Source organism: Plectropomus leopardus, chromosome 3 (genome assembly GCF_026936395.1).
Source record: "Plectropomus leopardus strain MGB_pleo_1.0 chromosome 3, ASM2693639v1, whole genome shotgun sequence".
NCBI classification, from domain to species: Eukaryota; Metazoa; Chordata; class Actinopteri; order Perciformes; family Serranidae; genus Plectropomus; species Plectropomus leopardus.
In genome coordinates, this window is record NC_142178.1 from 16,736,068 (window position 1) to 16,761,830 (window position 25,763).

The window sequence follows — 25,763 nt, forward strand, 5'->3', positions numbered from 1 at the left end:
TAGTATTTTTTACATCATGGTGTGGGTACTTTTATTTAGAGTAATACTTATACTACTCACAAAAGACTTGTGAGTCGGTGTGATAAATATGGATTTATCGGTTGTTTAGCCAACCGTTTAAAAAAACTCTAAAAACAACTTGTGAAGTATAATCCAAGCCTCATTTATCAGCTGTATGCTCAGCAGCTCCCAAACACATGCATTTCCACAAAAACATTAGCAAAGGAGTCTGGCTTTGAAGAGAGCAGTAGATACGTTTCACTCTCAGCTCAGTTTTAAATACCAAGGTTTTAGTGAAAAAGTGCGTGTTTGGGAAGCACTGAGCATACAGCTGGATAAAGAATCGGATTGGATTGAACTGCACCAGTTGTGTGAGAGTTTGTAAACGTGTGTCTTAATATAGTTTTGCGGTTAAATGCAGACGCTCATCAGTATGTTTGTGGTTTTCAATGCGAGAGCAACTGTTCACCTCACCAATTCAAGGTAACACAGCTTGACTAACAGATATACATTTGGTCATTTTGTGGGTGAAGTACCTGTTTAGTGTGTTTCTGAACATATTAAGTAATAATTAAGTAAACACCAGCAGAGAGGGAGAAAGCCGATCTGCAGGGCACAGCCATGATCCCACTCACTGCTCATATGTCCACCTGACAAAAATCTTCTAAAAATTGGACTGTTTACTTTTGAAACAGTCAATTACAATTCACCTTTAGGCCTGAGAGAAAAAAAAATTGCGTCTTATGATATAAGGCATATACATAGAGATTTTGGGACAAGAATCTGATTGAGAGGAGACTGGAGTGGCTGTGGCGTACCAGAGGGGACAAAACAAGAATGCTGGAGAGTTTTAGATGACGAGTGGGTGAAACATGTAACAGTAGCACTGCAGCTAATGCCTTTACCAATAAGTGAAGTGGTGTAGTTATATTTGATTTCAGTCCAGGGTCAATTTTAAGTCACTCAACTGGAAGTTATGTGAAGAGGGTAATTTGATCTCAGCAGACACTTGCAATTTAGTCATTTGAGCATAGAGCGCCATCTGCAGGCCAGGGTGCATCTTAATTACTCAACAATGTCTGGTCAGCCCGCACCTATAACATGAAAATATACACGCAGCATACAGAGACGGGAAAACGCAGGACACGAAGTAGCAAAGAAGAGTCGGTGCAGAGTACAGAGAGTCAAACCAGACTGGCGTTCAGTTCAGTTGAGGGACAAACTAGCTTTAGAACAAAAGTATTTGATTCTGCTGCTTTAATATTGACTTTTGACTGGCACCAGCTGAGTAGTCAATATGCCAAACAAAACAATACATAACATGTAACATTATGGGGATAAAAAGGTAACAAACAGTACAAAAGAAACACAATAAGGACGGACTACTCTATATGAATAAATCTTCATATAATATTGCTTCTCTCTGTAGATGAACTTCTTGTAGGACTTTCAGGAAATGACAGACAGAAAATGTAAAAGGTTCCCCTATATAATAAAACATGGAGGCTCACCATAACAGCTCAAGATTTGGGGTTTGAGACCCATGACGCCCTTAACAAACAGGAAATGTTTTTTTTAAAGCTTGGAATGACCTTTCAATGAAAGAAAAAATATTTTGTGAGTCCCAGGCTCAAAGGCACAATGTTCTTAATGTGCTCGAAAAAGACCCATTGTGACACTGTGAGGAAGGTATTTCATCAGTGACGACCATAGTGTCCGTATACGACGATGAAAACAACCAAAAATAAAAGTTACTCAATGTTTTGTTCATTCCATATTCAGTCTTTGTTAACAGTGTAATACTGTTGGCCAAACAAAACACAATTAGTAGCACAAACAGGAGAATAGTACAGGATGATTTACACTGTGGCTTCATTTTTGTTTTAAAAGAAAGACATAAAAGACAAACATTAAGAGCTCGATGGTATCCCAGCAGCCATCTGCTGCCTGGTGTGTACCAGGATCCCATGACGGCCCGCTGGGTCATTACCGTTTAACAGCCCTAGAGAGTCTAGAGCCCAACAGACAGACAACAGATTGTAAATGCACTTTTGCTCTTCAGTGTGTATCTGGATTTGTGTATGTGTAGACAGTTATCCTCCATCACAACATAAGGCTATAACTGTGGGCACCCAGAATGCACCTGTGCTTGTGTGTAATGTGGTGACACCAGCAGGTCCACTGTCCGTGTTTAACCTAAGTATGAATAAATAATTTGGCATTTATGTTCGGTAAAATGAATCTGATTTCAGATCAGTCCAGGTGTATATTATGCAAGTGTGACAACGTGTGTACAAGTTGGTATACTTAAACCTGTGTTGTCTGTGTGTGTGTGTGTGTGTGTGTGTGTGCGTGCGTGTGTGCCTGCCTCGGTGTACTCAGTTCTTCTTCTTGACCCCAGGGCCACGATTGTTGAACAGGCTAAGCCCCGATCTGCCGTTCCCATTAGCCACTCCGCTGACTGTGACTCCGGGCTGCTGGAGCACCTTGTCCAGCGTTGTTTTCTTAATGGCTGCTGGGGAGATGCGCTCCTGGTCTGCCAGATACTGCAGCTCCCTGAAAGAGGACAAAAACCAGCGTTTACATTTACAGTTAAAGGTGCACGTGTGTCATATTTTCTACGATGTTAAAACAATAAAGCACGAAAAGCAACAGACTTTCGTATGATATGACATCAGAGTGTCTTGACTCTGAGGAGTGAGAACTGCCATACTCAGATACGTATCCACAGGGGCATTTTTTGATGGGAGGGGTTGCGCTGCTTGCCAGCTTTGGACGGTTGATGCATGTGCCCCTGGCCCCTGAGGGCTGCCTGCTCCCAGATTTAACACACCAACGTGGCAGCTCCTTTGGAAACCTTCTCTTGTATTACAAAAACAGTTAACCAAAATGTGCTTCTGAAAACATTTGGGCCATAAAAAAGCCAGGTCTCTCCGTCTTCATTTTAGATTGTCAATGGTTAATTTCAACATTTTTAAAAAGTTTTCAGAGGCAGTGAGGCAGTCCAAAAAATCGTCGACATTTCTAAATATTAACTCAGAAAAATCCCACAGATTGTTTCATCTTCTTAAAGGTTTTCTCCATTTTTACTGTCATTATAAACTGAATAACACATGTTTTTGGTTCTAGGAATTTGTGAAGGACAATTATCGTCATTTTAAGAGTTTATAGACATTACAAAATTAACTGAAAATGTTTAAAGCAATCAAAATAATTCACGACATTTTTACAACTTAAATTGTGGGGGATTTTTGGGGCATGAGAGCAGCAGTATGTGAGAAATCACCATCACTTGCTGATGGTGAAGATGTGTGATTTGTCGGGTTGCACTGATTTATCGACCGAACCTCTGTATCTTCTGACTTTTGCCTTGTTGACTGGCATCTGCAAATACGATGACATTTACCGCTGGCAGTGGCTGATTTTTTTCGGTTGTGTCTGTTGTGTTTTTTCTGGTCCGTCGTCCGGGCGACAATAGAAAACATGTTAGGGACTAATAGAGATCTTCCCTGGGATGCCATGGGATGACAAAACGCAGAAAAGTCACAATCAAAACATCAGGGAAAGCACCCCATTGTTTCCCTGACAATGCCACATTGTGAACAAACTAATCCAAACTAAAACCAACAGAAGGGCTAGTTAATGTTAGCTGTTAGCAGCCAGTGGCTGCAGCTAACTGCTGATGGAGGCTGTATTGAGTTACATTAGAAAATATTCAAGCTCTATTCAGCAAAAATGAGTATTGAGCAAAGGGAATATTAGAGAGGGAATTATTATACTTAATATATAATAGAAAGGCTTTTTGAGCAGTTATTCATGTTTTCTTTATTTTGTTTTTCATGTGAAAGGTTATATTTAAGGTTGTTTCCTAAATTTATTTGGTTGAATTTGTGCTCATCCAAAGTCCACAATTTTAATCATAGTGTCTTTGTTTTCCTGGCACAAAAGGGGGAATAAATAACAAAACGAATATAAAATAAACAACAAAAACATCCACGGTTCCCACACATTTTCATGTACAACATTTAACACACACAACACACACATACACACAAAAAACTCAGGAGAGTCTGACTTCCCACAACAAATGGCGTCACACAGCCTCACAAAAACACGTAACCTGTCTTAAAGGGTAAGGCTTGGCTCAAATTAGTCATGCAAAATGAGAAAAATGTTTTCCTTTTGCACCAAGCAGCAAATCAGTTTTAGTTAGTTTATTTGCCGTACTTACTGACAACTATTGCACAACACAGATTTGATGCTGAAACGATATATTGTGCAGTCCTAAGTCAACACATATTATGACTATAATGGTCGATACCTTACATGATGTGGAAGGTTACTGTAAAAATTAATTTCATTGCACACAACAAAATTCCATGGCTTTTCCAAAACTTTGAATGACTTTTACTCCTTCCATTATCAGCCCAGAATTTCACCAAGTGATATACATTTACAGGTGTGACTGTCTCACCTTGTCCTGATGCATGACGCCTCCACTGCATTGATCAGGAGGCTGCGGAAACCGCCGCTCTCCATGACGTGCAGGGCGTGGATGGTGGCGCCTCCTGGTGAACACACGTTGTCCTTCAGCTGGCCGGGGTGCTGCTCCGAGTCCAGCAGCATCTTAGCTGCTCCCTGGGGAGGAACATGAACAGGAGGAAACGGAACTTAAGTAGCCAGAGGAGACGAGGATTTACATGAAGGACGCTGCATTGTTTATGTCAACTTAGCCACGGAGAGCTGATGCATCCTCAGCAACAGAAACGCTTTTGTCATCATGATAACATGAGTGAGGCACATAAGCATTGTACTGCAGAATCAATCACAAATGAGAAATGAAATCTAATCTGACGTGCAGACACAGTTTATTTTGTGTGTGTGTGAAAGATTTTCCAGGCAGCTTGTTGGCTTACAATAGGCAAGCATGACTACACAGCTACAGTGCCTTTGGTGAGTGTTTCCTGCAGACAAATGTGCAAACAAGAGGAGACACTCAGACCAAGAGCATTTACTGTCTACAACAAATAACAACATCTGAAGAGACTCAGGCAGTAAAAAAAAAAAAAAAGAAAAAAAAAGGCTAAACAGAACATTGCTCATAAAAATGCAGAAAGGAGCTGAACACACTGAGCACCAGATAGAGCCTGGAGCAGATGCCACGACTGCAAAAACAGTTTGAAGTCAATCTTTTCCAGTAATCTATTTTGACAAATTGCCAAATTGTGATCAAAACAGTGTCAGCATTAACAAATTCAGATTGAAAACAGCAGCAGTTAGAAATTCCTGCTTTTACTAATCACCTGTGTAGACCCTGCAAAAAACAGCTACCCGGTGAAAACTTATCTTTTTTTATCTTTTTGGGAACAAAGAGTTTTAGATTTCCAGAGTTTCATCAGTTTTAGTGAATTAAGTCAGCAGTTATATGAGAGTAGAAATGTTTGGTGCATTGAAAGCAGCCACTCAATTTTACTGTGTTTTCTGCCACGATGTACAGACGACCAGTAGATAAAGGACGCTTAATACTAACAACAGATGCAACAGGAGACACAAATACCACACACACACAGATGAAATTAAACACAACTGACCAAAAGGGCCTGAGCTCCAAGTCTGACAGCAAGTCTTCTGGGCAGACCCATCTTCACTCCTCCATCTGCAAGAGCGTCCAGGGCTGTGAACGCCTGTTCAAACACACAACAGTAAAAATTAAAAGGCAGCAAAATATCCATTTATTTTAAAGTTATAGCTGACCAATGTATGCAAAATTGCCACGGTAACAACAGCGGTTTAATAACTTACCACAACTTGAGCGTGCATGCATGTGTGTGTGTGCACACTTATCATAGGTAAGATGTGGTACTTAAGCAAATAGCACTACACCCTGGTTTAGAGTCTCTGTCACAGTCAACGGAAATTTAAATGTAGCGGACACAATGTTGATGATTGTGCACTGAGTTCCTGTCAAGCGCAGTGTTTCTACCTCCACCTTTGAGAAACAAATCAGTGCCTGAGGCATTTTAACAGACGGATGATGAAAAAACTGGAGAAAATAAAATTATACTAATGGTACCAACCCCACCTTTGACAATTAAAATGCTAAAAAAAACCATTTTATATTGTAACAAACTTAACTGAACAGCACCACTTGGTGAATACAAGTTTTTTTGTCTAATTTATTATGAAATTTAGTCAACAGATAAGTGATTCGTCCACCTTTCTTTGCATCTTTCTTAGTCTTTAGCCTCCAGTCTGCAGTGAACAATAAGTTGACTCTGTAACACTGACATTCACTTAATTCAAAGTTACCTCCTCACAAGAATGAGGGATGGGAAAAATTGTGCTCAAACACTTTCAAGCCTAAATTTATAAATACCTGTTTAAAGCTCAAGCTCTATGCAGACAGCAGATAACCCACAGACACAATTCTTAATTTCCTCACCCAGTGCACACCTTTGCCTGCTAAGCAGGAGTGCGATGTGACCATTTTATAAAGCAGGAGTGATGGAGATTTGTAAAAACAAGCGTAGCAGTACAAGCCATTACCACAGCTGGGCTCACTTGTTTGTTTTCTAAAGGAGACATTCACAAGGGAGAAAATAAAATCATATCCTGATACGAAAAAAAAATAAATCCTGGTATGCATTTGACCTCTTCTACCTGCCACTGCTGTCCCCATTTCTAGATCTCAAGCTGAAAAACACAAAGAAATTTTAAAAATCACCAGCCAGAGCATGCAGGGGCTTTTAACAGTCAGCACTGACTGCTGAAAATAATCTGAACTTTAGTAATTCATCAAGTGAAAATACCCAAAACTTGTTGCTTACTGTTATGAAGAGTTGAATATTTTCGTTCTATCTCATTATGAATTAAATAAACAGAGTTTTTGACTTTATCAAATAACACTATCCCTTGGAGGGTTTGTTTACTTGCGGTTGTTATTATGTTTTGCCATTTTCTAGACTACATAATTAATCAAAAAAAATAAGAGATAGATAAAAGAAATAAATAATCGTTAGCTTAAGCTCCGTCTGTGAAGCCCGACAGCTGAAGACGGAGATAAGGAATGGCAACCAGTCTTCCAAAAACACATCAGATCGTTCCTGCATCAATCTTAATGAGTCTCTGCAGCTCTCCCAGTGCAAAAACACCCAAAAACTAAAGTTTGGAGAAAAATTCAATAGATTTGCCGTTTTTGTAATGACTACCGTTGCTGCAGACTCCTCCTAACTCGTCTATTTGCAGATTAGGGATAACAGAGATAATACACCCAGACCAGAGCACACAGTCGTGGCCAACTTCTTCTCTAATTCTGAATGGATCCATCACACCTCTAAAACACACCTTTGTGATAAACAACACATCCCTGAAGTTACTTACGTAGGCTGGTCCACTGCCACTCAGCCCGGTGACAGCATCAATGAGGTCCTCCTCCACTTCCGTGCAGAAACCCACACTGGCCATCAGCTGCTCCAGTAACTTGCCGTCCTCCACCTGAAAGGAGGAGGACAACATGCTGTTGCTGATGTGGGAGAATTATTCAAAGCAAAAGGTCTTGCTCAACATTATTCTGTAGATATCTGAGAAAAAGCTCAAAAACTTACATCATACAAACATATTTGACTCTTGTACCTACAGTCCCTCCACTTTACCTCTGCATGCGTCCCTGTGGCGTACACTGTAGCTCCCTCTCTCACCACGACTGGAGTGTTAGTCATACACCTCATGACTTTAGGAGCTGAACGGTACTGAAGCAGCTTCTGTGAAGTTACAAGAATGAAAACAAAGGAAAGGTGCGTACAGGAGGCAATCTATTTCCTTTGGAAGCATGCCAAAACAACATGATCAAATTTTATTTGAGATACAGAGCAAGACGAATTACAGGACAGAAAGGCTTAAGGATAAGACCTAGAAGACTAATGTGGCTAATTTTGACTAAAAAAATTATGTAAATCACATGAGGGCTACAACAACACCTCAAAGTGCACACCACAGATCATCTAGAGTCAGTAAAACTTCAGCAGATTAATAATTCTGGATTACAGAGCAAGACAGAGATAATGATAAAGGCTGACCTTCTCTATGGAGCTGATGGTGACGCCCGCCGCACAGGAGACTATGAGATGACGATCCTCAATGTCTGGCCCAATCTCATCCAGAACGAAGGGGATGATGTGGGGTTTCACAGCCAGGAAGAGCACATCGCTCTTACTGACGGTCTCTTTGTTGCTGGTCGTCAGGTTCACCCCCATTTTCTGCAGAAGAAGAAATGAAAATCAATCTTGGTAAACACAGAGAGGCCATGAAGAAGTATAGGCGGGACACCACACATGCACACTTGCACCAATGTCTCCATTTCTCTTCCCATTTCCAAACGCCACATAAAGCAAAAACGTGTCTTCTCACCCTCAGTCCCGACACGGTGGGCAGATCCGAGTCTGGGGAGCTGGCTGTAATCCTGTGTGTAGCAATCACACCTGGGCAGAAAGACAAGAGGAAGTGGAGAGTGAGGTATGAGGATATACAATGAGATGGGAAATGGCAACTGTAAGATAAGACCCTACTGATCCCCAAAGGGAAAATTCATGTCATGGCAGCATGTGAAAGTCAGTCAGGTAATAACATAAAGGAATGGGGAATAACAAATTCAGGTAATTTTCTTGTCATCTTTTATTTATTTATTTTTTTAATTTGCGGGACTTTTCATGCCAAGAGACTGAATGCCTTTTCTCTTAATGTTTTTGAAAGAAATCAAACAAAATTTGCTCTTGTCTCAGAGTTTTCAATGCATGTGAAAGGCATTTGGAAAACAAATTTTGATCCAGGGTTTAAACGGTTGATAAAGAAAAAAAAGAAATTAAAAAGCCTTGGACGTTTAATAAATTACAATACTTATGCAATATCCATTAGCATAGCTGTGCAAACATAGTAATGAGTCAACTCTGCAGGCCTTATTAAAGTAGATATGCTTCTATTTTTAGTGTATGTGTAGCTGTGAGTGCAATTTTATCCTTAGCCGACCCCAAATCAGTCGATGACGATGTATGATTTGACATCCGTGACTTCAGTACAAGGCAAATATTGCACATTTAAGAATTTGGCCTCACCTGCAGCCGTGAACCCTTTTACCAGTGCATGAGCCAGCTGGCCCGCTCCAATGAATCCAACACTCATCCTGTCAGATGATGTGGCGCCTTTGACCTGTAAAAAACAGAAAGCTGCAGCTGACTGTAATGCATTTCAATACACAAAATTTATGAACAAATCTCCAAAACACAGTCACATACAATATGCCTTTCAAGTTTTTACTTCTGACTAATTGTGAATCCAGTCTTAACTTATTGAAAAGCACAGAGATAGCCTTTGGTGATGATGAAATCTAGAGAAAAATCCTGGAGATGGTCCACAGAGAGAGAATGATGAAACTCCATCTCTGACACTTGGCAGTACACATGGGTGATTTCAGTAGGATATGGGCACATTCACCGATTTACAGCAGTGAACTCCACATTCAGTTTAATTTGCATAAAACAAAAACACTTTCTGAGCCCAAAAATTCAGTTAACTCCATAAAGTGTAACCTGATGGCACCTTTAAGACTTCAAGCTTGGCTTCAAGTTTGTAGTGTTATATTTAAAAAAACACTAGTTTATCAAATTAGTTGGCTGTATTTTACTATTATGATTACCTTGTAGCACGGTCTAATGTTTGCTAACGACACGTTTATGTATCCAGTGCTGAGATTACCGCTCAGTTGATGCTGAGGAATGATCGCATTTTCCTGCTAGCTGATGACCCCCTCTTCTCGGCTAACCGCTATGTTAGCAAGCGGGCTTTCACAACCAGAAATGAATGAAAAACACGACAAATTCATACAGCAAGGAGATAGTTACCTGTCTCTAAATGTTCCAGCTGAGGTTACAGAGTTGGCAGGTGTAAACTGACGACGTTATTGCTCTTTTCCGGCGTCAGAAAAAATGAGAAAATACTACTTTTGTGTCAACGTGGCTTCCTCTTTACTCAACCCCCATGTGCACCATAACTGTAACAGACAACGACACGGGCCAATCAGAATAGAGATACGCAGAGCTCTTGACCAATCAGAAGCTATAGCACAGTATTTGGGCGGGGTTTTGTGCTCCGCCACGCCCAGTTGCATCAGTCCACTTGGTGGTGAAGCTGCCAGGGAAAATGTAGGTCAAATTATATAGGAGCAGTGGAGTAAAGTAGGTTATGTTTATGTTGGTCAAAGTCAGTAGTGGCAGTTTCCATTCAGACCATTTATGACTAGTTCAACACAGATAGACTGGAGTTTTTATGTGGGGGTGGAAAGGAGAGGGTCATTCTTTTTATTACCTTATTTTACATACTGAGCATATTAATAAAAAAGTAAAATATGCAGGCCTATATATTTTACCTTTTTATTATATATACTGCTGTGGAATTGAAGCATATTGCACATTTTTATTGTATTTACATTTTAGATTTTTATTTTCATCTTTTTAGAATTTTATTTTATTTTTTCCTTTTTTATTTCTTTTCTTTTTTAAGTATTTTTTAAAACATTTTTCTTACTTAGATATACCAGGTTTGTCCCATTGAGTATTTTTATTAGCTGTTGCTTTTTATACCACATATTACAGCAAAAACAAAACAAAACAAAAAACAACAACAACAAAAAAACAACAGAAAATGAGAAGGGTAAAATACAGAGCATTTATTGGAGGGAATTAATTAAAATGCTATTGATGGTCCAGAAGATAGAAAAAGAGAAACAGCAAATGGAAATATACATAATTATGTTGTCATTAAAGCATTAAGACAAGTAGCCTTTTGTAGCCTTCTCCCCTTTTATAAATTTCATAAAACGCCCCCATATCTCAACAGATCAAAGATCTATTTTACAAGGGAGATCTGGCCAAGAATAGCAACAACACAGAGATCAACCAATAAAATTCACATAAAAGCACATAGATTTGAGTAACATAAAACAACTAAATAAAGGGACAGGGGCATTCATATATATATCTATGTACATCTACACTGTACTCAGATAATATAAGAGTGCAGTTCTGTCGGTCCTCTATAAAAAACACCCATTAATACAAACTCTTTTTCTGGTCTGAATCATGTTTGCACTACACTAAAAAAAAAAATCCAAACCACCCAGACCAGTTATAAAATAAACCATCACTGACGGCAGAGCTCCTCCTGGGATTCACTCCTGGGTTACATCGGGTGACATTTTTATTGAGTTTATTTGATGAATACGTGATGTTGAAATTTCACAGCCCAAGTACAACTTTAAAGATCCAGTGTTTAGGGACAGTTTTAGGGCATCTATTGGAGGATAATATTGATAACTATGTCTTCATCAGTTTATAATCACCTGAAACTAAGAATCACATTTTTGTTACCTGAGAATGAGCTGTTTATATCTACATAAATAGGTGGTTCCTCCTCCACAGAGTTTTACATGTTGTTAAGCCCAGAATGGACAAACCAAACACTGGCTCTGGGTAGGTCCATTTGCATTTGTGCGTTTTTGCATCGGCCCCCGTAGTTCTCCTGCATGCTTGGCACAAGTGTTTCAAGTTTCAGTTGGTTGCAATCTGCAAGATCATCACACAAGAGCTTTAAAAGAAAGCTGCAAACTATTTTCACTAGTGATTAATCTGCTAAATATTCTATCAATTAATCAACTATTGCTTTGTCTTTAAAATGTCAGATGGTAGTAAAATAATGTCCATCGCTAATATGCATTGTTAAAAGAGACATTGGAGAAGCACTGATTTTGACTGAAGTGATATGAACAAAGGAAGAAGCAGGTAACAGGTGATGACTCTTATTAGAATCAGGGGATTACGAGGTTGTGTGTGGTTTTATCTCTGCACTCACAAAACAAAGGTGTTTACAATAAACCAAGACCACAAATATTGCAATATGGTAAATTAAAGTATTAAAGTAAACTAACTTACATGGTGCACACATGGTCACTGTACAAAAGGGCAAACACAGGAAGGTAGGCAGCATGTAGCCTCTAATTAACTAACTGAACACACCTGAGGGAGGTGGAGCCTTTCCAGGCAGGTTTTGTGGGGTTCACCCAGCCCCCTCAGGTGGGTCATATAATCTCTTTTAACAGACATGTTTAGTTCACACATGGTGAAGCAAATTTGTATTTTCCCATCTTTACATCCTCACATATATATGTATCATATGATACATGAAAGCAGCAAATCTACACATTTGAGATGCTGGACGCTGGTTCGGAATTTTTTACTTAAATTCAAAATTTACTTAAACTACTCTTCTCTTACAAAATAGTGTGCTGATTAATTTTTATGTCAACTGCTTTATTAGTTTACTGACTTATCATGTCAACTTTAATGTCTTTTTTTCTGAACCCCTAAAAAAAGTTAATTTTTTTTCCAGCAAAATACTTTTAATACTTTAAGAGGTGATGCATGTAGGTGCAGTTTTTGTAATGTACCAGAATTTTTTTTATGGTGATTTTGGGATGGAGACAACATGTCACTTTTTTACATGCCAAGAGAAACATCTTCCACCAGGAAGATTCAGGCAGATGTTCATTATTTTGAATAGAAATGCACTGAGATTTGAAGATGACTCACCAAAACACTTCAGGGTACCAAAAATGGCTTGTGATATTTGAGGGACCTGAATTTGAATGAGGGATTGTTATTCTAACAGGAGACTGTCGACCAGTGCCTCTTTCTCTCCCCTTAGATTTGACAGAATCTGAAATAAAGCCGAATCGGATGGCGAGGGCACTAATGAGCCACGGCATTCGAATACAGTTTGGCTGCCTATCCCTTGGTAGTTCTCTGATGCATATTCTTAAAATAAGCCATGAACTTGGCCTGTAACTGTCAGTTTGATGCTAAAATCTCCCCTGTGCACATTTTAATAGACTGACCCTCCTGTCTCTCTGCCTGTCTCTTCCTCCCCGTGTTTCTCATGCCATACCATGCCATGCCAGACTAAATTTACACTGCACAAGAGATGCTATACGTCTCCTTTGAGGGAACTCATTCCATTTATTTTCTCACAGTGCTGCTGGACAGGAATGCAGACTGAAGGATTGCATATGCTCTGGTCTATATATAAAGCAGAACGCATGGCACCAGCTGTTAGGAAACTCTTCCTCTTCAGTCAGCTGGGCAGAGTGATATCATTTCATCACTTTATTCTCTATAGGAAAACACCCCAACACTTGAAATATTTATTTTTGCCCAGGGCCGTCCGTGAGACACTGAGAGAATTAGAGCAAATGTATTTAATCGCTAGTGATATGTTATGTCAACTCTGTCTTCTCTCATGATGGTGTAAATGCTGTTTTAAAGCCTTCTTCACACCGCCAGTATATAATACACATGAGAAGATATTAAATGCCTTAATCCTGATTATTTTAAAGGGGCACTCCACAGATTTTGCACATTAAGCCTTTGTATTTCTCTCAAAAACATTGAAATAAGGCAATGCAAGCAAGGAATGACCCAATAATTAGCAAGAAATGTATAAAAAAGTTAACCTGAATTTAGCAAAAACAAAAAGGAAAGAAAACCAGAAAATAACCTGAAAAAAGTGCTTAAATTTAATGATAATAATAATTATCTTATCACCTTTAATTTGTATTTTATTTATTTATTGCAATTTCTTATTTATTTTTATTGCATTTAGTTGTTGATTGTTTTTATTTCCATGCTTTTAAAAGAAATCCCATTTTTAAGCATTAAATACTTGTGATACGTATCTAAATGCTGTGCAAGAAAAATTATGTCCATTCAGGTTTTAAAGGGTTGAGTTTACTGGTCACAAGGAGTACTACTTAGCCTGCGAAAACAGTTATAAATGTCTTTTGTCGCAGATATAGGACGCAGGGAGGTCTGACTGCATCGTGGGGAATGTAAGATCAACTGTTCTTAAAGCTTGACACAACATGAACTAAAAGTCAGGATATTCTGGCCTCCGCTGCTCTGATTTCACTATTCTTTTAAAAAATCAGCCCCTCTGAGTCCTCCAACTTTAGAAAAGTGCAATTTAAATCGCAGGAATACTTCATTATTCTAATATTTAAAATACATTTATAGATAGCCTACTTAGTAATATCAGAAACCCATCATTTGTCATTTTTGTATGTGCAATTACAAAATGCAAACTCTTCCTCCAAACAGTAAAACTTCTTGAATTCTCAAAAAACAACACAGATAACCTGACTGCAGTGTCCTCAGCAGTGGCTCCAACCCTGATTTTGCTTCTTTTTTTACCTCATGATTAGCCAAATATTGTCAGAAGATGAGGTTTTGAAATAAAAGATGTCAGATTTTCTCACCTAGTGTGTGTCTTCTGTCTAAGAATAAAACAGAATTTTAAGGAGTTTTAAGGAACAATATGATGATTAGTTTCCTTCTGATGTAGACGGAGCAGTGTGTGAGGGGGCACCGCACAGTGTCCCCTTCCCCTTGTTGCATGGGCTGTTGGAATAATTACCCACAAAACTGTTCTCCGAACCTAATCTCAAACAAGCTGAACATTTCAGTGATGTATCCCTGCAACTCTGCCTGTCAGTCCCACACACACACACACACACAAAGTCAATTTACCACTGCCTGCCTCTGTACTATCTATCAGTCAGACTCGGCATGTGTGCTGAGGCGTGACAACACTCATTCGGTCTTTCTTTTTTTGACAAAACCCCAAGAGATTTATTAAAAATACCACAGAGCAAGAAACATTTTGTGTTTTTTTTCCTTTTCAGCACACAGTGACAAGCAGATCTAGGTGAAGCGTTCACAACAATTTGTTGCTTGCAGTGATTAGGGCCCAGAGGTGTGTGTGTGTGTGTGTGTATGTGTGAGTATGTGAGACGATGTAAGAACAAGCAACAGAGAGAGAGAGAGAGAAGTAGCTTTGTTGAGTGAGAGAAGATGTGCATATTTAATATCACACGCAGACAGAGAATCTTTCCCAAGTGTGCATACGTCTCCCTCCTGCAGTCTGAGACAAGAATGAGTGACAAGAATGAGTCTCAGACAGGAATGAATACAAACGAATACAAAAGAAATGACAGCAGCGAAGTTGAGGCATCCAGTGTAATGTCAGCTTCCAATTTTATGTAAAACCCCCAAACTAATAAAGGATTTCCCACAGCTCATCACAAAATCTCACGGATAAATCAGAGTGAAAATCCCCAAAGAGCATGTAGAGAACGGATGCTGCACAGTATGTGATATTTCTGCTGTATTTCTAGCTTCAGTTCAGCAGATATTTAGCATAAAGTGAGAATTAAATCGTCCAATTAGATAACAGAGATCTTCTATGTTCATAAAGATGTCGAGGCAGCCAGAGGGTTGAAGAGGGCAAACCGTGGCCAGAAGGTCACAGTAGGTTTTTGTTGATTTTGTGTTTTTTGGGTAGTTTTTTTATGGTTAACTGGTGTCCACCAACATGGTGACTCAGTACTAAAAGGTTGCCAGGCTGGTCGTCTTTGTACTTTGACCCTCTGGTGTGAATAAATGTGAAGGTGGTGCTGTGTTTGTCTACTGGAAAAAAAATCACTAGAGTGAAAGCATAAAATTGGCCTTACATTTTCCTACTAATCATTGTGTAGCTTTTAGTTAGTCAAGACTACACTTATCTCAGTGTAAAATACTCATGAATGACAAAAACATAGTATTACAATGTATTGAGGTTCACAAAAAAGCACAATCTAAAAGAAAAAACGCTCGAAGATTTTTAGATATTTCTTTGTCAGAGGGGCCACAAAGTATGAATTTAAGCTTCTGGTTGATGATGCTACATCGACTCTCAACCATTAAAGTTCTAGTGTGTCGGATTTAGGGGCATCTGTTTGCAGAAATGGTATATATTATTCTGCTTTCATTAGTTTATAGATACCTGAAAATAAAAAAAAATTTGTGGTGTTTTGTTACCTTGGAATGAGTTGTTTATATCTCCATCATGGATGTGTAAAGAGAACTGGATACAGCGTTGGAGGCGGCCGTTCATTCCTAAGATAGTTGGCTCAGATTGACTTGACACGTGTAAAATTAACCGGACCTTCTGCATCATATGGCTCATAGAGCAAATGCTCTAATGGCTAAATTTTGGTTAAGCGCTCCTCTAACGTGAATGGTGATAAATTTAATCACGCTGCTCTTCTAGACTTCTTTCCAAACGCTATTGGACTGAATGGATCAAATCCTGATTGAGAAACGAATCATTCTGCATGGGTTGTGACAGTTCAAGAAATGTATCCACAGATTAACAGAAGTCTCTTTCCCACTTTCACAGATGCAGAAGTTGAAGTTACTTAGTTTGGCCAATGTCTTCCAAGTCAAACGCACTTCCTGGGGGTCTGATCAACATATTGAGCAGGGCCTGTTCGATGGAGTCTGTCATGTTGTTTCTACAGTAGCACTGGAGCACTGTAACACTGGCTCTGGATAGGGATATTTGGATTTTGTGTCAGCCACGATAATTCTCCCACACTTTGGAGAAGTTTTGATTCTGCAACCACACTGCCAGATACTTAATCCTTTTTAGTTTTAAGTTCTGGAAAAAAAAACAACATATAAACAAAACAAACTGCACGCTTTTAAAACCACATCATACTGTATTTACTTCATTTTATAGGCCTATGTTCTTGTGAAATACCAGATATTGCAATTAGTGAATCAGGCCGTGTCACCTGCCAAAAATGTCTAATAACATCTGACATTTGTGAAAAACATCATATATTTAAACTGGAGTACAAATAATAATCATACTCAGCTATTTCAAATCACAGTATATTTATGGTTTCATTTACAGGGGTTGGACAAAATAACAGGAACACTGCATGATGCAACCCAGTACAGCAGACTTGCAATAATGCTATATTTTTGGAAAATAAATAAATAAAACAAATAAATATAGAGTGTGCGAGAGAGAGAGTGTGTGCATGTGTGTATGTGTGTATGTGTGTGTGTGTCATACTGCTAGATGTTTCTGTTATTTTAATCCGCCACTGAAAGTGTCAGAAATTAAAGTTCAGGTCAGATGCTACATTTTCACTCCTGTGAGCGCCTCAAAATGAGCGTCCATTCTCATTCCTATACAGTATTTTCCCACAGCTAGAGGAGTTGGAGTAGATTCAAATCCTCTGGGACCACAGATTTAGCCTACGACAACGTTCCACAAAACATTTGGCAAAACAAGAGCCAAGAGCTACAGGGGGGAAGCTGACATCAGCAACATGCACCATCAGAAATTAGTCACGACAGCAAGCCAGCAGTCCCCTGTCCCCCTACGTCCCCCCGGCTGGACAATCAGGAAGGGATGGTTATGATGGACACCTGACGCAGCTCATCTCTGTCAGAGGAGTTCATACACTGTAGGCTGTGTGTGTGTGTGTGTGTGTGTGTGTTAAAGCTATGTTTAAGACAGAGGGCCTGCGGGGAGTGAGAAGTAAAATGTGTGCCAAACATGGAACAGCTGCTAAATGGGGATCTGCTGAGGAGCAGGGAGTACACGGGCCTTAATGGAGCTGCAGATTGCTCTGTGGCAACACAGTCCGTCACTTTCAGCGGCAGCTTTCTCTGGGCTCTGTCATATTCCACTGATGTCGTATCCTACTTAGAAAATATTAGTCAGAGTGCAAGTGGAGCGAGTGAGGGCTCCAGAGGGCCTGTCTGAAGAAATAATTCTGCAGGATTTATCAAAGGATGAAAACTCTTTGGAAAGCAACAAACACACACGTTAGTTCAACAACACAAAGTTATTTATTGCTGCAAAAATCAACACCTGTTTAGATAAATCCATATATAATCCACCGCTCATCCTCTCTCTCTCTATACATACATGTTATACACTTGTATTTACGTACAAATTTGAAAAGAGCTGGCACAATGTCTCAAACCGTAAATCTCTAAGACACACAGTGACGTTTTCAGTGGTTTTAGACAGATTTGGATACAAGAGCAGCCAACTGGTGCTGGATTTGCTGCTGAGTACCAAGGCGGTCTCGCTTTACGTATGCTGTGGCACACTGACTTCCCAAGGACTTAATATAATACATCCACAGGACTCACAAATGTGACAGGGGAATACATTGATCCTGGATTAGAGAGATGAGATTCACTGAGGTGACCAAAGCAGAGAGGAGTGAAGGAGGAGAGACTCATATGATGTGTGAGAGAGAAATGCGAAAAGGAGGGAGGGTACAAATCTGGACAGATTTAGAAGAGAGAGAAAGCTTAATCAAAAGAAGTGGAGGAGGACAAGGAGAGACTAGTTGTGGCAGTGAGATGTCTTTTTCTGTTTTATTCTTGTAAAACAAGAAAATCAAAGTGCTGACCGAAAAGGCGGCAACAAAACGGCCTCTGTCTCTCCTCGTTCACCCCCAGAGAGTGCAGGGACAGCGGGGTATAAATTCACACTGTCCAGCAAATTAATGCCGGTCAGAGATCGTGTATGATGAATATCTGTTGGTTCTGCACTCAGACTGACCATGCATTAAAATCAGGTCATGAACTCACAAGCGGTACAAGCGGAGGTGACCGAGAAGAGATGATAAAAAGGACAGGAGCAACATACAGGACATGTAATGAACTAAAACCAGAATTAACGATCTTTCACTTAACACAAACAGTGGACCCTGAAGATCACTGGAGACTTACATTTAAAGGTGATTTAACTGTGCATGGGCAGATGGAGTCCTACACCATGTGTGCTTGTTTGGCACTGGCATTCAGAGTGACAGATTATTACACCCTCAGATATAAGGGATCTTGAAGGGACAGTTCAGCACAGAATCAAAAATAAAGATTTTTTTCTTTTACCTGTAGTGCTAGTAATCAGTCTAGATTGTTTTCGTGCAGTGTTGGAGATATCAGTCGTAGAAATGTCTGCCCTCTCTCAATTATAATGGCACTAGCACTCGGCTTGTGGTGATCAAAGCTCCCAAAAATACTTTTAAAAAACTTAACAGTAATGTCTCTTTCCAGAAATTATGACCCACTTACTCAAGATAATCCACAGACCTTGTTGTGAACAGTTTCATGTTAGAACAATTTTTTTTCTACCAAACTACACCTGACAACTGTATCACTGCACAGAGGAAGGTGTGCATCTATCACTTCCTCCACCGAGTGACGCCATTAGTGTAAACACCTTGAGTAGTCACAACCGTTAGGTACCTGTCCATGAGTAGATGCACGCTTCCGTCTGTCCAGTGATACAATTGGCGGGGGTAGTTCTGTGAAATGAAAGTAGTTCCTACATGAAACTGCTCATGACAAGCTCTATGGATTATCTTGAGTACACGGGTCATGATTTCTGGAAAGAGCTGTTCCTGCTGAGGTTTTAAAATGTTTTTTTTTTTTTGGTGCTTTGAGCACCACAAGCTGAGTGCCATCTAGTTTCATTATTTTGGAGAGAAGCCAGACATCCCTACGGCTGATATCTCCAACACTGTGCAACTCGCATCAAACAATCCAGATTGATAAATAATACTACAGGTAAGAGGAACAGTATGTGTTCCTGGTTTTGGGCCGAAACGCCTCTTTAAGGACATATTAGGTCACATGCTACATTTTCTGCGATAATACACAAACATTTCTGTCAAACTGGTAATCTCAATGGACATCATGAAATGGGCTCTACTTTTTTTTTTTAAATCATAGACTGAAGGAAGCCTTTCATAGAGAGGTTTCAAAAACTACAGCCTCTTATTAATGCTGTCTCGCTCCTTTAATATGGGAGCCGACAGCTCGTGTTTATTTTTGGCAGCCTGGATAATGTCCGTAGATTGCTGGTGAGGGGTTTGCAGATGACAGGGATGCCACAGATGCCAATGCCAGATTTACTATTTATATTCAAGACTTTACATATTATTTGTGCAGCAATATAAGCACCAAGTGTGTTTTTGTGTGTGTGTGTGTGTGTGTGTGTGTGTGTGTGTGTGTGTGTGTGTGTGTGTGTGTGTGTGTGTGTTATTCTGCTGGTCAAGAATAGCTGGAGTGTCTTGGTTTAGGAGGATTTGGAAGGACATACCAATGGGCCCTGGCTGCTTGGGTGAGGCTGGCTGTTTTCCCAAAATCTCTCAGAGGGCAGAAAGGGTGAGTTAAAGAGATGGGGTGTCACCTCAGTCGGGTGTGGCTGCGGGGACAAAGTGTTTAAATTCCTTGTTCACATTCCTCAGTGCTTACACCAAGAATTTAGGGTGTCTGGGAACCTCAGTGTTAGAGCACGTGTAACACCAGTAATGTCCTGAGGTGTTTGACTCGTATACCCTCAATATTTCTGTCTATTTAAACATCAAACAAAATCATAAAGACAGAAGAAAACATAACTTAAACCTGTTAAGCCATTCTAATAATCCTTCCCTCCGATGCTACAATCGTGAGTTAGTAGGCACACGTGAAGAGACGAATTGTATCCTCTGGGAGTAGATGAGGTCCGCCACATACAGTGCAAAGTTAACGAAGGAGAATACCGCCACCACGACCTTGCTGTCCCAGGGACACTTCCCCTGAGGGCATGACGACGGTCTCCATGGAGAGCCGTATTTTGTGTCAAAGCAGAACACTGGCCACACTACTGACGCACTCAGGTAGAGCAGAACTTCCAGGAGGGTGCACACTACCACGAAGCGCTCAAACGGCAAGCAACGCACAGCCTTCGTCCGCCCGCACACAGTCATGACGACCACTAGTGCAGTCAGAGCAAAGCAGAAAGCGTAGACGACAACGCAGAAGATTGTGGCAGCGTAGCGGGAATACTCACTCCCGTTGGCCAGAGCTCCAAAGATGATGCAGGCCACAAAGCCCTGAACGACTTTGAGGAGGCCAGAGACAGTGGCCATGTAGCCCACCACAACCTGGCCCGGCCTGGCTCGGCACAGAGCCACCTCAGCCCCATAGGCCAGAGAACCCAGGATGGAGCAGACGGTGACGGCAATGCGGAAATTTCGGACATCACAGCCAGCGTAGGGGCACTCGGATCGGACAAAGAAGAGTGGGTAGACCACAGAGGCTGTCACATACCTGAAGAAGAAGAAGACGGAAAAACATGAGTGTAAGCATCATGTCATCGAAGCAGGACAAAAAAAATCTGGAATGTCAATGTGATGCAAATAGACCATGAGATGCGGCTGAGAGACCTGATAAAGCTAGTATAAGGACCTTAAATTGTGATTTTTTAAAATATTTTTGTGTGCAAAAATCTGTACTGACTTTTTTGCCACTTGGGGGCAACAAACTGTAAACACTAACATGTTATCACCTTATAAAGTTAACATGGTGAACTTGTAAGCTAACTGCTTTATTTACACCTCCAGCAGACCTCTAAGTCTAATTTCAACTCGCCTTTTTGCTTTGCCCTTCTCTCAACAAATATCCTGCTACATTTACCAACTTGCTGCTAACTTTGTGCCAGCTGTTTTGGTGTTTATCCGGTAATGTACAGTGGGTTTATCAGAGCTACCTAGAAATAACACTGGTGGGGGCAGAAACACAATTTGTGGTCCTAAAACAAGCAGCTAAAAGAAGTTAAACTGCAGTATAGAAATGAGACAACTGCAGTTAAGTGATAATTTTCTGTAGGATTGTCTCTGTGAGTGATACACACAGTCAATTGTTTGATTGTTCATGAAGATATGAATTCTTTTAGGTTTGAAGGTACAATTTGTGAGTTATGACCAGAATTCTGGTTTAAAATGTTTAAAAGTAGAATTAACAGTTTTGATTTATGTCAAGACTTCTAAGTATTGCACAGGAAAACTAGTGTGAAAAGACAGCATATTTTCACATCTAATTATTTTAACCAAAGCAGAGTTGGTAGACAGTGGAATCACTATCCAATTAATTACTACTATTTTAATTTGTTTCTGTCAAGTTTAAATGAAGTGTGTTTTTAGATGAGGTAACAGGGAAATTAAACTAGTCTGAACTCAGTGAAAGAGAGAAACCTCAGGTTTACGGTTGTATTTTTGTGTTTAATAAGGAAAACAGTTGTTAGAATTGTTACTTAACATTTTGTATGTTAATTTTGTATATTTATTGGACTAAAAAAGATGAGAAAGGCTGTATTATTTGGTTTGCCTGTGAAATAATGTTAAATATACCAAAAGTCTCCTTTGACAGATTTTGACAGTGCACAACCAATGAAAATATGGTAATGACAGCTTTTTAATACTGTGACACTGTAGCTTAAAACTGTCATTTGAAAACCTTTATAAGCAACTTCTAAGAATAATTTATAAGAACTTGGTTCTTCAAAGTACTCCTCAGTACACTGAGAATTAACTATTATATATATATATAGTATATATAGTATTAAATATATATAATTAAAAGTTTGATACAGTTTGTGTCTGATAATTAATGAGCCAATGAATCTTTGCAGGGAATTTGAATTGTGCATTGTAGGCTGCAACTAATAATTATTTTCTATAGTTTATTAATCTTTTGATTATTTTCTTGATTAATTAATTAGTTTGTTTGGTAAAATGTCAGAAAATGATGAAAGCCCAATATGACGTCCTCAAATGTCTTGTCCAAAAGATATTCATTTTATTATCTTAGAGGAGTTAGGAAACCAGAAATATCCACATTTAAGTGAAGCTGTAATTAGAGAATTCTGAGTTTTCTCTCTCGAAAAATTACTCAAACCAATAAGTAGGAGATTAATTTAATAGATGGCAATTAATTAAAAATGCATTAATTGTTGCAGCTCTGGTTGACTGTTGGACACACATTTGTTATTTAGAGGTGTTGAAGGTGAAAGTGTAACATTCCCATCATTCGTTGGTACTCCCCCCAAGGCTGTACTTATTTTTTCACAAAGCAAAAAAACAACATGTAAAAGCAGCTCCTCAGTCAAGTTTTGTTTGAACATCAACAACACAAACTAAAAACCAGAGTGGACATGTGACTTACATGAGCGTTGCGAATGCAGCACATGTGACGGTGAGGTTGTCCCAGGATACCGGCAGGCAGCTGTAGAGACGAGTGGCGTCCAGGAAGAACACCACAACCGTCATGGCAAAGCAGAAGCACCACGCCGCCATACAGAATACGCCATGTGAACCACTGTAGCCGGCACTGTGGGTTACCATGGCAATCACAGCACAGCCCATGGCCAACTGGCAGAGGCGGGCTGCACCCAGGGGTGAACAGAGGGCTCTCTTGTTGAGGTATTGGCCACCCTGTGAATCCATAACTCGTGGGTATAGGAGAAATTAATATCTTATATCCGCTTTTCACCAAAATTAGTGCACGTATGCAGGTTTTTTAAATGTGAAATTTCACAATAAACTCCTTTCCCAGTAGACTGGAGCTGTGTATACAGCTCAAGTATGCCTTTGTTTTCTTTTTCTCTGTTACACGTTTGACGTCACAGACAGGCTGAAAAATATGTTAGCAAACAGTAAAGCAGCATGGAGACCAGTGAAAATATTTTTTATCTCTTTTACACTCGGTGCTGACTAAATCTGGATCGATGTTCGAGTGCTGCTTGGGCAGACATCTGCAGTATTTGTGGTGGTCTGTTAAAGCATCTTGCTGGCAAAGGGGCTGAAATTAGCGTGTCCACCCGGATGTCATAGTCCCATTAATGTAGACTGAACCTGATCAGAGCTGGAGCCGATAAATACCGATGACTACCACAGAGTCATTTGACCCAGGAGTTAATGCTGATTGTGTTAGTGGGTTTGTGTGTGTGTGTGTGTGTGTGTGTGTGTGTGTAGTGGAAAAGGGAATCAACAGTCTTCAAGGGGGGTAAAACCCTCAGGACCTTCGGGATGTCCACGAGAAATCACTAAAGGCATGTGGAGTTTAAAGTCCAAAACAGTTCAAAGTTTTAGCTCAAGTCCATGTTAGCCCCACAAAAACAAGAACTAAGAACCATCCTGGTACAAAGATTGCGACATCCAGTGATCAAATCCAGCCTTGAGTCTTTCTTAGTCCAGTTTCTTGAAACTTCCAGCGTTCTTGATGAACATGTAGCAGGATATCCAGATGCTCAGCTGTTCTTAAGTGCTGTTGTTACCTTGTGTGGATGGGTGGGCTCTAGGTTTTGGATGCATTATTTTGTCGCTACCCATGCATGATCGCACTTTTACAGACTTGGTGGGGACTTTCTGATGCTCTATTTCTGTGTTGATGAATCAGAGAGTTTCAAAGATGTAGAGTATGACAAACAGAGGAAATCTCCCTTTGAGATCTTCTGTAAGAGCTCAAGCTGGCCAGGCGCTCACACACACACACTCACCTTTCTGCTGAGAGATCACAATGACTCACCATACACACATATCCAGACTCAGCTCTGTGCACCCAAGTTATTCTCTCTATTTCAAGACCTTTTTGATCCAAGATTTTATCCAGCAGTCAGTCGAGTCCACCAGAAAAATAGCTGCAGCGTGGTCCAGTCCAAACTTTCAGCTGAAATGGTCTGATCCAGACTCAGTATCTCCTTGGATCAATCATACAGATACGCTTAGTTGGTATCTGTTGCTGTACAGCACTCATGGTGTGAATCCATGTGGCCACATGAGTCAAAGACACCATGAGCTCCATCCAAATGTCAACGCTAATCTCCTTACATTCTCTCCGTCACACACTCTTCCTCACACACTTTCTCCTGCCTCACTGTCCCTCTCTGCACTATGAGGAGGGGGTGCTGCTGGTCAGCCAGAGCAGAGTGGAAGTTATTTAGAGTTGGGCCATCACCACATGAGTGTTGGAGGGATGTGTACATGTGTTTGGGCGTGGAGTCCGGGCATGCAGATACGTTTCAGACCCAGACTCTGGAATGAGGTGGAATAACTCACTGATGTCACAGTCCACGGATCAGGACCGATATAAAACAGTCAGGTGACACAACATGCTGGAAACAACATGTGACACAATCAGAGTGATGTTAGATCGGAGTAATTAAACAACAAACAAAAAAAAAAAAACCTGGAGGATGTCAGTCCTGTTACCTCCATGTGAACAGGATAACTTTTCAGACGATTCTCCCTCTGTGCCCATCAACAGAGTCAATAATTCACATGCAAGCAGGCCTCTTATCCACGGAGCACCAAAGAGTTACATACAATTATGAAATAAATAAATATATGAATAATTTAAAAAATATATATACATAAACATACAAATTGGCTTTTTACATGTTAACACATAAATGTACAGTTACTTTTCCACTATATTGGGAAACAGAGGTGATCTCCAGATAGACTTCTGTTAATAGCTTTTTTGAGGCTGCTGATTGGCCATCTCCTTCTTTGCATAGCCTTAAGGTAACAGTTATATATTGCAACCTGTTGGTTTGGGATATACCTTTGATAGCACTGTGTGTTTTTACATTTTCATTTGGATAGAAATATTTTTTGATGGGATTTATTAATACATGAAAAACCCATGTTTTCAAAAATACCCATATCCATGTGTATTAGGCCTGTGTGCCTGTTTGGAATCGTGCAGGTAGCATCCATTGAGGTTACCAGAGCAATTTGCTAAAAACAGTTAGCTGCTGCAACTGGAAATGAGGTTGGTGAAATTAGAGTTTGGGGGAAAAAACAAAACAACTATCTAAAATTACTGTACTTAGAAAAGAGACAATGGGATTTTAAGTGGAGTGCTAAACCTAAATTCCAGTGAGTTTATTCCAAAAAAGTGAAAAGGTAGCACATCTCGAGTCTTCAAGTCAAGGAGGACAAAATATTCAAATTTCACTTATTTATTTGGCTCACATTAACA

The 25,763-nt window shown here is 39.9% G+C and overlaps 2 protein-coding genes and 1 long non-coding RNA gene across 3 annotated transcripts; all 3 read right to left on the reverse strand.

Annotated features, from left to right (window-relative positions):
- Positions 1 to 1,242: 1,242 nt before the first annotated feature.
- On the reverse strand, positions 1,243 to 10,051 carry pycr1b (pyrroline-5-carboxylate reductase 1b). The gene is made up of 9 exons (XM_042485711.2): positions 9,894 to 10,051; positions 9,108 to 9,201; positions 8,407 to 8,477; positions 8,076 to 8,255; positions 7,653 to 7,760; positions 7,381 to 7,494; positions 5,592 to 5,684; positions 4,475 to 4,638; positions 1,243 to 2,556 (listed from the first exon to the last, which is right to left on the reverse strand). The coding sequence occupies exons 2-9, from the start codon at positions 9,172 to 9,174 to the stop codon at positions 2,379 to 2,381; spliced, it is 975 nt and encodes a 324-aa protein (XP_042341645.1). The 5' UTR covers positions 9,175 to 9,201; positions 9,894 to 10,051; the 3' UTR covers positions 1,243 to 2,378.
- Positions 10,052 to 10,702: 651 nt separating this feature from the next.
- Positions 10,703 to 12,397, reverse strand: LOC148189957 (uncharacterized). The gene is made up of 2 exons (XR_015776133.1): positions 11,979 to 12,397; positions 10,703 to 11,612 (listed from the first exon to the last, which is right to left on the reverse strand). It is a non-coding gene; the product is annotated as an uncharacterized LOC148189957 (long non-coding RNA).
- Positions 12,398 to 17,767: 5,370 nt separating this feature from the next.
- On the reverse strand, positions 17,768 to 25,021 carry LOC121942181 (myeloid-associated differentiation marker-like protein 2). Its single transcript, XM_088075751.1, has 2 exons — positions 22,944 to 25,021; positions 17,768 to 21,050 (listed from the first exon to the last, which is right to left on the reverse strand). The coding sequence occupies exons 1-2, from the start codon at positions 23,222 to 23,224 to the stop codon at positions 20,399 to 20,401; spliced, it is 933 nt and encodes a 310-aa protein (XP_087931877.1). The 5' UTR covers positions 23,225 to 25,021; the 3' UTR covers positions 17,768 to 20,398.
- Positions 25,022 to 25,763: the final 742 nt, after the last annotated feature.